General features: G+C 38.7%; 1 protein-coding gene across 8 annotated transcripts in view; it reads right to left on the bottom strand.

The window, feature by feature from the left end:
- Window positions 1-14263, bottom strand: part of KAT2B (lysine acetyltransferase 2B) — a 45725-nt gene that overhangs the window by 5863 nt on the left and 25599 nt on the right. For 4 of the 8 annotated variants that reach the window (XM_030481802.1, XM_030481792.1, XM_030481811.1 and 1 more), the window contains 9 exons: window positions 14065-14201; window positions 12455-12663; window positions 9156-9282; window positions 5907-6017; window positions 4183-4326; window positions 1939-2053; window positions 1149-1185; window positions 836-899; window positions 654-738 (listed from right to left, as the gene is read on the bottom strand). In XM_030481802.1, the coding sequence (XP_030337662.1) occupies window positions 654-738; window positions 836-899; window positions 1149-1185; window positions 1939-2053; window positions 4183-4326; window positions 5907-6017; window positions 9156-9282; window positions 12455-12663; window positions 14065-14201 (1029 nt within the window). Of the gene's footprint in view, window positions 1-653; window positions 739-835; window positions 900-1148; window positions 1220-1938; window positions 2054-4182; window positions 4327-5906; window positions 6018-9155; window positions 9283-12454; window positions 12664-14064; window positions 14202-14263 lie in introns of those variants that run through there. The other 4 variants (XR_003990865.1, XM_030481819.1, XM_030481832.1 and 1 more) reach the window with 4 other exon arrangements.

Genomic DNA, 14263 nt, shown 5'->3' with positions numbered 1-14263 from the left:
AATGTCATTAGCAGTTGTGTACTTCCCTTTGCAAGTAATCCTGTATAAACAACAGCTGAATGTTTTAAAAATAACAGTAAGTAGACAAACCACCTTGTGCAACTTTGGCAGATCTAAAATACAAATGTAAAAGTGATCTTACAATTGGCTGCATGAAGCATTTTCCTAAACTTAAATTGGAGCAAACTGTTGAGACTTAGTAAGAAAATCCTGGTACTTCTGAACAAGTTTTCTCTATGTCATTTAGAAAGCTTAAATCTGTATTTGGAAGCTATTCAAATGCTCAGGTGTTTCTGAAGGTTTGCCTTCAACATACGAGCAGGATCAGTTTCCACACACAAGAACATATTTGTACAACTCACATAAACTAGCTCAGTCCCATAAGTTTCTAGCTGACTGCACTGTTTAAAAGCTCTCTGGGGCATACTAAGATTTCACATGTATACACTATATATATAGCTCCACAAAGGTCACAAAGCAGTCATAAATTTCAAACCACAGCATTGTACTCTTGGCACTTCAGAGCTGAAAGCTATTCAGCTGCAAGTAATATACATCTCTTAAAATAAAACAATCAGATTACATTTTATCTGCTATGACTCCAGCTATAAAGATTTTTAAAGTCTATACTTAAAAAATGTTAATGTCATTACCCATGGGAAACCTTATAACTTCATAATATCCAGGAGCTTCTGTTCTCTTCACAGGTTCCATGAAGGGCCAAGCGCTTTGGTGGCTCTTTGGTAAAGAAAAAAGTAAGGTATCTAATATGGAAACTCTATATTGGAAATAATTTAAAAATCTTTGCAGAAGGTAAACTAGAACTAGCACTCACCTTTACCTGCTGCAGGATTGTTTTTAATGTGCTGTAAAGTTGATCTGGATCCTTGGGCTCCTTACTTGAAAGAAAATATGAATACAAAAATATTAGTTTGGATCCCTTATCTTCATTCCTATGATGTCCATCTTACCTAAAAGCAACTCCAAACAAAACAAAACAAACAAAGAAACCACTTAAAAACTCATCCCATGCAGATTATTTATCTGTTTTCCAATGGATCAAAGGAAATATCAATTGACATTGCTTAAAGACGTTTTTCAAAAGAATCTCCAAACTGCTTCATCATTTCACTTTGTGCAGCACTTACCCTCTTTCTTTTCCACTTGGTTTCCAGCCAGTCTCTCCTGTACACCAACAACATGAGACATTACATGGGAACTACAGTAGGTCAAAACACTAACTGAGTTATTGTAACTCTAAAAAGATAAGCCATTTCAGCACTGCTGCAGTAAAATGGGTTTATTTTAATAAAAGCTACTCCTAATAAATAACACAACCATCTAGCCTGCAGCCCCATTCAATTTCCTACATTCTTCCTTCAGACTGCTGGAAAGATTCTAAAATATTCCTACATAAAGCATATATTTTTTCAATAACTCAATACATATTTTACCACAAACTCAGTAAAGATTAACAATGTCAAAGTTATCCAATTTGACTCCCTAGGGACAGAGAATAAACTGCAGAAAAGCACAGTTGAGAAAAATCCCCCAAAAGATGATACTTAAATGTTTTAATTCTGTTTTGTCCTCTAAGTCCGTGTTTAGCTTAAAACATCCTTGTACAGGAGTGTAGTGCAAAACAGTGGTGCCAGAGGAAAACTGCTGACTGCTCTGTGATACAAATCAAAGAGGAATCACATATAAATAAAATTATACACATCTACATAGAAGCGGATCCGCCTGGGATGCCCAGAGGAAATCTCAAAGACAGCAATTGTAATGGAAACAGAACAATCTTCAGAGAAATCAAATCAGCAGACCAAAACAATTACGTTTTAATCAAAAAGAAATACATGACTACATTAGTATTTCTAGTCTGGGACCTTTCTTGGGCTGTTCTGCTTCTGTTCTACATTAAAAGAGGTTGATACATACTAATTCCAGGAATGCTTTCTATAGGAATCTGCCGTACTCCATCTTTGAAGCAAGAAAGGCCAGGATAAACTTTTCGTATTTGAGCTTGTTTCCTTTCTATGAGCTTTTTAATGATCTGTAATAAAGCAACAGAGAAAACAGAAAATAATTGCTTTGCTCAAAAGTAACCCACAGGACTAACGAGAAGCTGTGATGAACAGAAGCACTCTCGCTTTCCTACTCTTACGGTCCTTATAGACCCATTGAAGCTGACAGCAAGGGTGAGCTACCTGGCTAAACACCGACTCTGCAGATGAGGCTACCAAGTCTCTCAGCTGCCTATTTATGCACAGATCTGGAAAAAAGGAGTCATTGCTTGCTGTATTGATCACAAGCTGCGCAGCTCCTGGGAAGGTGGCAGCAGAGGTAGGGAAGGAGATTTCCTGGGAGCAGGTTTGGGAACTGGCTTTAATTCTAACAGCTGGTGCTTCTGAACTGCTTTGCACAGCTGGTCAGAAATTTCAAGGCCCATAATTCAATGCCCATAATATGTTCCTGTTCCAAAATTTTAGAAATACCTGTTCACTCCAAGGTCTCTATATAACTGTAGGAATTTCTTAGATACCAGTCAGATATACTCTTACTGAAGATTTTCTCTCGAGGAAGTCAGAATGATGCCGCTCTTTGGAATTGAAATTCTGCTCTGCTTGTAAACATCAGGAAAAGCTTTTCCAATTCTGGGGTACACTCTGTTCTACTTTGCAATCTCATTACCTCAATTCTAAGTAAGTTGTTGTGGTGCTCTTGACACACACTTAGACGATTACCTAAGCTTTGTGTGTCCTGAATATGTCACTTTCAAAATGACTTATTTCATAACCAGGAGTAAACAAATGTGCAGTCATTCAGACCACCACAGTTAGAGACACTATTTTCTTTGGAAATAATGGACATATTGGGCATATTTTTATTCTTAAGGACCTTCACCCCTCCACACATTGCCTCTTCTTTGAGAGAAAATGCTAAGGAAAAAACCCAGACTTTCAATAGAGGTTAAAAATGTTAAGAGAAATACAGCATACAAAACCACCATGGCCATATTCCAGTGTAACATCAAAATACTTTCAAACTGATTGTTAAACACACCTTAAACCCTTCATATAATTTAGGAACTAGTGGCTCTTCCCGGTTAAAACAAGCTGTTTAACACTGATTACTCAGAAGTCAGCAGGTCACAGCTTTGCATAAAAGGATTTTTCACCTTTTTCAGAATGACTGTAAATGAATTACAAATTAGGCAGTACACACTCACAAATTGTGTCCTGCAACCAGTACCCAGTGCTGGGTGACATGGTCTTAGTGGCAAACCAAGCAGAGTAACCCAACCAAGCATAAATAAAAGGGAAAAAATTATGATCTATGTTGTATGGACATATAAAAACTTTCCCAGTGAGTGAAGAAACATTGTAAACTAAATGTACAGCACTTAGATATTGTTTTTCTTTCTGCAAGCATGGGTCAAATAGTTTTATTGGAAGGAAAATAACTGTTCAATAAAGAAGCATTTTAACAAAATAAAAAGTAATGAGATTTGACCAACCTTGAAAGAACAAATTATCTTTGTAATTTGTACCTCTTTAAAAACCCTTTAAAAGGAAGGTATTTAAACACAACTGGTAACATCTTAGTTATTTTGATAATAAACTGCCTTATTATATGGAATTTTATTATGGAATAAATAAAGAATATCTCACATAAATTCCAAAGAGGGACAGCCAGGAATTTAAAACAGGTCACCCTTGATTTGTATGTTAGAACAGTGGCAGGAAAAAAAAAAAAATCCTCTTTCTTTTATGTGAAATACAGAACACACAGTACAAACACTCCAAGTATTCAAAAGTCACTCTAATTAACATTACAGTCACTGGAGGAGGGAGGAAGAAAAACAATTGCCAAAGCTGCAGAACGACTCAATCTCACAACATTTTGCTAAGTTACCTATGACAGAATTGAGCTATGAAATACTCCTCAAAATATCAGTACTTTTCAACTTTTCTGTTGTGGTAAAGTTAGTAAGGTAGAATTTATTGCTTCTGCAAAATTACTGCACTGGGACTTGAATGAAAGATTTATTCTAACTAATAAAAGTATACATTCCAATGTTTTAAGCACCAAAGTAAAGACAAGAGCTAACCTGGCACTGACTGAATTGTTTCTAAACATCTAAATAAATTATAACGTTCAGTGTTTCATTTCAGCCTTTACCTCCTTTTGCTTTTTAATGATGACAGAAAATTCCGTGTAGGGGATCCTTGGATTTAATTCACATCCCATTAATGTGGCACCCTCATAATCTTTGATGTAGCCAACATATTTTGCTTTTGGTACTTTAATATCTTTGGAGAAACCCTGAGGGGGAAAAAAAGATTAAAAAATCCCTCAAGCTGTCATGATGCCATTTCCCTTTTACATTTGTTTTAACTTGAAATGCTATGATGATTTAGAACCAAATTCATCATAATGTTAAAATACAGACAATACAACGGAAAGAGTTACAGGCCACTGTTCATAGCGTTGCAAACACCTTCTCATAGGAGTCACTCAATCCAAGAATATTTAATTGCTTTATGTATAGAAAAAGAAGGGTATAGGTGAGATAAAGAGAAGAAGGAAAAGATCTTTACTGTGGACAAAGTTCCTGAACCTTCAAAAAATTTGCTACTGCCAGTCCTGTAGTCATTAGTCAAGGAAAGTTGCTGTAGAAGTCGATGAGACCACAGTAATTTCACAGCCAGAAAAAAGTGATGGTTTTTTTTTTCATTTTTATATTTCAAGTGAAAAAGTAAGATACCAAATCCTATTAAAAGTTCCAAAGTCATGCTACAGTCTTCACTCAGTCAAAAGTAAATTGAAAAACAAACCCACAAAAGAATTATCCAGGACAATAAAGAGCAGTGTAGGACTCTCAACTTGAGCTGCATTTTTTTCTTCTGTTACAGTGCTATCTATGAAACCTCAGTAAAAATCAGAAACCCAACCAGGACTTCTGCCTCACCATTTACCATCAAAGATTTCAGACTAACATGGAGACTGAACACCTCCACACTGGGGAAGGGACATAGCAGACATGAAAAGGGTCTGTGCACATATCTGATAGCTGTGTCACAAGCCCAGCTTTTATTCTTGTGAATGTGAATTGTATCAGTTTTATATACAGAATCATACAATATCTGAAGCTGGAAAGGACTTAAGGAGGCCAGGTAACACCATCCCTGCTCAGAGCAGGTCTCATTAGATCCGGTTGCCCAAAGCCTTACCCAGTCTTTAACACTGCCAAGGACAGAGTTTCTACAACCTTCTGGGCAACATTTTCCAGTATTTGACCACCCTTAGGACAGGAAGGAGGAGAAAAAAAAAAAGAAGAATCCTTCTATCTAGTTGCAATCTCCCATGATCCAACTTGTGTCCATTGCTTCTAGTCCTATTAGCGTACATCTCCCAGTATAGTCTGACCTCTAGCTTCACTCTGCCATCTGATCAGATAGTTGACACCTGCTTAATCTATCAAATCTATTTGACAGATTAGACATCACAATCTTTCCTGAACTTGGATCTCATGCTTTGAATCAGAAGCAGCTGTGAGGACAGGTCAGGTAAGTTCTAGTCTGTCACAGGTATGTCTGGTCCTTCTTTACACTTCTTATAGAAGAAGTGAAGAAACTGAATGAAGAAGCTAACCCATATTCAACTGGATTTTAGACTATAGGCTATACTGTACACCTATATTCAGATGATTCCATCAAAATAAAATACATTATAAGCCAATATCATTACCCAAAATGAACACAGACCACATGTTGTAGATTAAAAAAAATATACATAAAATTGCACAATGCATTATATCTAACTACTTCACCATGTCTAGTTGTTTAGTTTATCATTGCTAGATGTTAACTTCTTGCACCAAGCAATTTCTTACACTGACTTACTTGTTTTTTAAAGTAGCCGATAGCATATTCATCTGCATACGTGAGAAAGTTGAGAATGTTGTGTTTGATGTGGTACTCCTTCAGATGGTTCATTAGGTGAGTCCCATAACCCTGTGTGAAACGTGCGAGGAAAAAAGCCATTACAAAGTCTTTGGGGACTGCATATATTAGAAACTGTGGACCAAGGGTTATGACAGACTGTTTTTCAAAAAGCCATTTTTCCTCTAGATCCTGTTCTAAAGATTTTCTCATAAGTAACTTGGTGAGGCGTACTCGAAATCAAACTGTTTGCAGCCTTGTAAGGGTATCTTTATGACCCAACAGGGAACATAAAATATCACAGCTTCCAGTGTCTGATTCACTTTTAATCTAAAGGAGACCAAAACCTACACTCTATCTAGGGGTAAAGTATGGCTTTAAAGAGGTACATAATCTGCAAGTTGTAATTCAAGGTGCACACATTATTTTTTTCCTTTTAAGTTAATATCAACTATCAATAGTCACGTTTCACAAAATTACATATGTTGTAATAGGGCATCCTCTCTTAGCCATAATGCTTCAAAACTGCAAAGCAGGAATATCAAAATTACTCCTTCTAGGGGCACCCATTCTGAGACAAGATTTCTGTTTTGCTGTGTTCTGTGCACCTGTAGCAGAAACTGCCTCAAAGGACTTATAATCTGAACTTATCATAGGGCATAAAAGGGAATAGTGAAAAGTTATTACCATAATAAGCAGCAGAAAATTATTGAGTCCACAGTCAAGTAATAGCTATGGCTTATGACTGCACACAGGAATAATTTCCATTTTCATTCAACCCCAAAGTAATCAAAAGGTTCCACTTATTCACATTTCCAAGTAAGCTAGTCTTTCCTTTCTTCTGTGAGATGAAGAAATGTAAAATAGACCAGAAAGCCCATAATAATGTGTTGTTCCTGAATATATTACGGTTTTAACATCATGGAGACTAACTGGACACTTACAGAAATATATATGGAATTGGTTTTGGTACTTTGTTCTTGAAAACTGGGGACATTTTTACTTATATACTTAAGCCAGAAAAATACATTACAAAGTGTATACTTCTGCTTGAGTTTATAATTTAATAGCTCCAAACATGGAAATGGCCAGCTAAAAGCAAGTTAGGTAAGTGCTGACGCTCAATACAAAAAATCTAGTAATGACACATTTTTTTAAAAATCCTACTAATCTAGGAACAAAACCTGTGCATTTTTCCTTCATTTCAAGCTACTGTTTGCAGCATCTGGTATTCAGACCTAATATTTAAAATTGAGACCTCGTACGTGTAAAAATAAGTACTTCTGAATTTGAGGAAGCTCTTAAAGCTGTATGTTCACTTGTTAAAGTGGCACACATCAGCATGGCATCAGCTGTCACAGTGCTTCTTTGTATTTAATACCACATGAAGTGGTATAGCACTACCTGGAACTCAGAGGTGCTCAAGATAATCAAGAGACTTTCTGATTGCAAATATTAATTCTCAAATTCTTTGAAGAAGACAAAAACTCTGAACCAAAATTTTTAATGAAAAATATTTTCCTTAAATGCAAGATAGAAGTGCATGACCTAGCCAAGCTCCTCACTTGCCTGCTCATCAGCAGGGTGGAAGGAACAGCGTATGAGATACTGACATTTTATTTACACCTAAAACACTGCAATTCATTCCAGTAATTTTAAAGCATCTAATCTCCGACAAAACAGAAAAAGGCACTTTTATGCCTCAAAGAAATTCCAGAAATGATGATGACAATTGCTTCAAAAGTGCTGCTGCCCTATTATTTTTTATAACTTTCACAGGATTTATTGATTCTCACAAACACTTGCCAAAGTCTAACATTCCTAAAAGGAAACTAAGCTGTGTGCAGTAAAATTTAAAATAACTTTGTAACATGGGATCAAACTACCTCAAAACCAGTTCAACATTTCAATATCACATATAAAGGAAAACAGAATTATCCATATTCCTTATCCAAACCTCAAATTGCATTAAAACAGGAATTTATTTTTCCCAAGAGCAGGCAGCTCACCCATGTGTGAATATTTAGTTTTTCTCAATTATCTGTTGGTAGGCGTCACCCTACTCAGGAATGTGGGAAGGCAGATTTTCAGAAACAGTCAATGACATAGTGAGGCACCCAGATGGTAACAGAATAAAACATGCATATGCAAGCTAGGAGGCACTCTGGTGGGTCAAATTTATTTGCTTTATCATATTCTTCCTAGAGAATCACGACTCATCTTTGGCAGCCTAACTTGAGTAGTGCAGTTGGTTGTGTTAGTAGAAAAAAACCACCTTTTATGAATTAGTCAAGCTTAGAATAGACATAATAAGCATATTGTATTATTGTTTGCATTTGCTAAGACACTTTGGATACTTTTATGACAAGCACTGCTAAATGCAGGGGACCATTCCTCTGTTAACACCAGAGTTGACTAAAATCAAATATAACCCAAATATTAACAGTTGTCACAGGCTTTCAATCCCACTGCCTGACCCTTGCACACCCAGAGCTATTCCCTTCAAAACAGGGCACAAAATTTTTGTATGATCAACTGCTACAAACCCTGAATTAACCCACATCTCAGCTCTTAAGAGTTTCAACTGAAAAACATGAAGCTACAGCACCACCTAAAGGCAAATTCCTGAATCAAATGGTCATAGTTGGATCTACACCTGTAGTCTCCTGGGAAAGCAGGGGAATCTCCTGTCTTCAGACTGCTCTCTATTCTTTCAGTACAGACAGCAATTCTCAACACTCAGAGAATATTTTGTGATATTAACTCAAAAAGAATGAATACCATAGACCATATGCTTATATTCAGATGCAAAACTATAACTAATGTTTTTGATATTTCTTGTTTTCATTGAAGTCATGTAATGCCGTGAAGTGATTGAACACAACCTACTGTCACACACAAGCAATACTTAATTCAGTCTACCATGAGGTGTTACACTACACAAACAAATGCTGGAGACAGAGGAGTCCAAGAATGGGAGACTACTGGCCAGCAATCGGTATTGACAAAGATTTTATCTAATTAATTACAAGTAATCCTACTATGATGCTATGATTCTAAATCTGCACATTTGTTTGGGTTTTGTATATTATATTCAGAATTACTACTCCATCTCTGTTTGGCAACACAGTAATATATTCAACGTGACTAACAAAACTAGAAGCATATGCAGTAGTGAATGGGACTTTAATACATTTAATAAACGTTTACCTTGACTTGTTCATTGGAAGTCACAGCACAGAAAACAATCTCCGTAAATCCTTGGGAAGGGAACATGCGGAAGCAGATACCACCGATAACACGACCATCTTTTATTAATGCAAGGGTCTTGTGTTTCCTGAGTAGACAAAAATAACAGTCACTTTAATTCATGTACATACTACATAAAGTGCCATTACCCTCTTCTTTTTGGTTTTGAATTTTGCTTGGTTTTTTTTTAGAAACTTGATTCACTTCTTTCCATGATGCTAATGCAATTGTATATGCCTCTGTTCAGTTAGCTGCTTGTATCTACAGAAGAACTGTTATTTTAACATCATGCTTTGAATTTACCATAAAGTTCATCATTCATGCAGCATGGTCCTGGCCTTGCCAAGCACTCCTGGATGCTAGGGTAATGCCCAGTAAATAAGAGTTGTGTTGCTTTCATTGAATATATTGCTGACAGTTCACCATTATGCATTTTTCAGGATGATTTTGTCCTGACTAAATTAGAAATTAATGGAGTTACAGGACAGCAAGTCCTTTCTAAGGGATTCCTGTTTCCTTGCATGCACTCTCTACAGCTATGCTATCAGTTCCAAATGCAGCAGACGAAGCAAGAAGTGCTATTTCTTATTTCTAATCACCTACTCCCAAGGGAATCAAGATCATAATAAATATCCATTTCTGTTGCACTTACATTGACTGCCAGGAAATACATGGTGCAATCTGAACTCTTGTGTCAAGGATTAAGAATTTTAGTGTAATCCTCAAGGTCTGGAAAGATTTACCCTGCACCTGTTATCTAGGTTATTCAATACATGGTATCATATAAACTGTATAAACAATGCAGTAAATTACAGAAGGTATCTTTTTGGGGGGAAAGGTTGGTGCCAAAAGTGAGCCCCTGCCAAAACAAATAAGTAGTCTGAACACTAGCTATATTTTATGTGCCACTGTTGAAGGAGATTTTATAAATTTTATATATTCCTCTATTTTTTTGCACTTATTTTGGTGCTTCATATTTGTAGAATGACATGAACAATGTAGGACTTTGAGCTTTTCATTTGTTTACTCATGTTTGAGTTATTTAAGCTGCAAGATTCAGTAGGGATGGCCATTTCAGAAGTAAGAATATTAAAAGCGATAATAAGTAAGGTAATAGCTGAAAGGAATTTGGGAAGAGAACTGTTGGATTCCAGTGTATCTCACACTTGACACAGGTTTGTGTGTACCCATTACTCAGAGTAGGTCTCCAGTGTGTGCCCCTGGAGATTCATAGCAGATGGATCCAGAAATGTTTTCATAACCACTGCAGTGATAGTACTGGGCACGAAGACAGAGGTTGATATCATCTGTGGTGGAGAAAGGCTCTTCCACAAACCAGACTGTGTATTTGGCTGCAGTCAGCTCAGTCATTGCTCCTCAAGGTCTCTGCTGACACACAATGAGCCAACAGGCATCCTCCACTGGGAAGTGCTGCGATCAGTACAGCAAACCCCTAGGCTATTATTGGGCATGAATTGTTCAGAGGCAGAAATTTTGGGACAACAAGCTGCTTGAAAGGAAGCAGAGTCTGAAGGAAACACAATGGTGGAAAAGCAGATGCTTCTGAGGAGAGCCTCCCTTGATGCTTGAGCAGCTGAGGCACAATTTAATCAGGACACTAGGGTGTGTGGAGGACTATGTGCAACCTCTGGATGCTGCTACAGCCAATGTGTCTCTTTTCAAGTGCCTGCGGTGTATCAGTTGCATCCAAAGCAAGACAGGAAACTTGCACTGATAAAGAGAAAAGCAACATGCTTAGGTGAGGAGTGATATCTCCCATGCTGACTTGAATGCTTCTGTTCTTCATAAATCCCACAAGTTCTCACTGAAAAACTTCAGTCTGCTGCCATTTGGCTCACAATCTCCACAGAGGATGGAGCAGCCAGCAGGTTAGTTTGGGCCTGGAAACCACCAATAAGCACAGTAATTACTTTCTGACTTTCAGTTCTGACATTTGAAAGTACAAGCCAGGTAGGAGCCTTCCCCATAGGCCCAAATCCCTGCATTGGGTTTGTGTGGCAAGGTTTTGGTAGCGGGGTGGGTACAGGAGTGGCTTCTGTGAGAAGCTGCTAGAAGCTTACCCTGCGTCTGATAGAGCCAGTGCCAGCCAGCACCAAGATTGCCCCAAGGCTGAGCCCATCAGCAACAGTGGTAGCACCTCTGGGATAACATGGTTAAGAAGGGAGAAAATGTACTGTACAACAGCAATTGCAGCCAGAGAGAGGAGTGAGAATATGTGAGGGGAACAACTCTGGAGACACCAAGGTCAGTGAGGAAGGAGGGAGAAGAGATGCTTCAGGTGCTGGAGCAGAGATTCCCCTGCAGACCATAGTGAGGCAGGCTGTGCCCTGCAGCCCATGGAGGTCCACGGTGGAGCAGATATCCACCTGCAGCCCGTGGAGCTCCATGGTGGACAGGGGGATGCCTGAAGGAGGCTGTGACCCCTTAGAAAGTCTGTGCTGGAGCAGGCTCCTGGCAGGACCTGTGGCCCCATGAAGAGAGAAGCCCATGCTGGAGCAGGTTTGCTGGCAGGACTGGTGACCCAGCAGGGAACCCACACTAGAGCAGCCTCTTCCTGAGGGACTGCAGCCCATGGGAAGGACCCACAGTGCTTCCTATCTCCTGTGGGAGGGACACCACACTAGAGCAGGGGAAGAGTGTGAGGAGTCCCCTCCCCGAGGAGGAAGAAGCAGCAGAGACAACATGTGATGAACTCACCACACTCCCCATACCCCTGCACTGCTGAAAGAGAGATAAAGTTAAGTCCAAGAAGAAGGCAGGGGTGAGCGGGAGGAAGGTGTTTTAAGATTTGGTTTTATTTTCTAATTATCCTAATCTGATTTGATTGGTAATAAATTAAATTAATTTTCCCCAACTTGAGTCTGTTTTGCTTGTGACAGTAATTGGTAAGTGATCTCCCTGTCCTTCAATTGACTCACAAGCCGTTCGTTGTATTTTCTCTTCCCTCTCCAGCTGAGGAGGCGGAGTGACAGAGCTTTGTCACGTGCCTAGCATCCAGCCAGGGTCAATCCACCACAGTCCCACAATAAGAAACCACTTGTCAATACAGCCACCGAGGCAGTATTTTGGCACAATCCAGTTAGATTCGCTAGGATTTATAGGGGTTTGACATAAATAGGAAAAGGGTCGCACAGGCATGCCCTCCGTGCCACCTCGGCTGGTCCTTTCTTACACTGCTGCCTGCAACCAGCACCAGGCTTTCTGTCTCACCCACCAAAGCCCTCTCCAGAGGTACTCACGGATCAAAGACCAAGCGCGTGATGTACTCCTTCGGCATTCGAGGCAGCTGATGGGAGAATACATTCTGCAAACCAACCAGCCACATCATGATCTTCTTGTTGGGCTTCTGGTTCAAGGAGTTGCCAACCACATGGAATTCGATCACCCCCCTGCGCTCCTCCAGCCTTGCTGCCTCATCCCGGGCTGAGTGCGCCGAGAGGAAGTTGGTCTGTACCGCACAAAAGAGAAATAAAATCACATTTTGGAGATTCCACATCCTCTGATAGAACAGCCTTGATGAACAAACAAATGAAATCCCCTCTTTTTTTCCAAGCCACCTTTTTATAAAAATAGAACTGTCAATGATTACCTTTTTGTAGCACAAGTGACACCATCAAATAAGCTGGATATACTTGTGTAGTCTACACTACAGTGTACAAAGGCTATTCAAATTTCTTTTGGTAAAGATTAGGTAACAACAGTTATGATTATGAGTCAAGTTCCAAAATCTCTCAAGGATCAGCACTCATCCAGTTGACGGCTATGCCACTAAGTCTTTATATTTTCTTTAGTTTACCCAGCTTGGACAATAGTGGATTTGCCTATGCATACCGCAAATCCCAGATTTTAATGGCTGTACAGGCAAAATCATACTTTTTTCATTTTTGTAGTGTTTTCCACTATCTGTGCCACTATCGTAAGAGCCTAAAAAGAACATTTTAATTCCTACTCATTTTGCTGTTACATATCTAGCAATTGCACCCATATATTTGAATGGAGATGAAAGTAATACAGAGAATTTATTTAACTTTTTTTTTTCCAAGATGATTTTACAATGCCAAAACATCTCTGCATGCACATACTGTTTACTTTTTAGAGCAAAGCTTGGCTGCTGCATTTCTAGTCACTGCCAGCCCCAACAGCCAGACTGGCACAGCATTTGTAATATGCACAGCCATCAGTCACAGTATATAGTTTGAGTAAGAAATGTAGGTGGTTCCAAATCTTCAGCAGTCTCTAGCTAAACCTTGGCAAACAAGAGCTGCTGGCAAAACATAGCCTGGCAAAGGGAACAGAAGGAGGAAAAGCCAGCCAAAAAAAAAAAAAAAAAAGAAGTGCAATTCTGTACATGGCACAATTCTGCAATTCTGTTTGTTTTTCTCCTCCAGCAGGAAAAAAAGAGCAACTGTGGAAGACAGAGCAAATAACTGTTTAGATCAGCCCTTCTGCAGATTTGCAGAGGTTTTGACTTTAGATCTTCATTCTGCTGCAGTATTTGAACCCCATGTACCTTGCCTTATGAGCTACACCTACGATTAACAATAAAAAGCATTCTCTGGAACTGTTCTGTAACAAAAGTACCTTTCAAAATAAGCTAGGATCTACTTTTTTACTATCACTAGTTTCCAACTCTCTTCGCAAATAGTATACAATGTATTAAAAGCAAAGCAGAGCATTTCATCAATATTTTTGGCTCGCCTAATCACACTCTTTCAAAGTCTCTATTTTTCTTATTGACAGCATGGTCAATTTTGTGGACTCTTAGTTTATCATGACCTATCCATGTGGAACATTTATTAAAAACAGACCATCTACAAACAGACCATTTGCAACACCATATTTCTCTCACCTCTGGCCCGAGCATCGCTGCAGGATCTGTAATTGTTGACATTACTTCATTGATTAACTCAATAGGAATATCTCCCACAACCCTTGGTCTTTTGGAATCCTCCAGAGAATAGGGTTCGTTATTTTTTCTCTTTTCTCCTGTAAAACAAAACCAGGACAAATTAGAAACAACCAAACTGTCACAGACTAGTGCTACAAAG

The sequence above is a fragment of the Strigops habroptila genome, chromosome 1 (assembly GCF_004027225.2).
Source record: "Strigops habroptila isolate Jane chromosome 1, bStrHab1.2.pri, whole genome shotgun sequence".
NCBI classification, from domain to species: domain Eukaryota; kingdom Metazoa; phylum Chordata; class Aves; order Psittaciformes; family Psittacidae; genus Strigops; species Strigops habroptila.
Note: the sequence above shows the minus strand (reverse complement) of the source record. Positions and strands in the feature narration are given on the sequence as shown.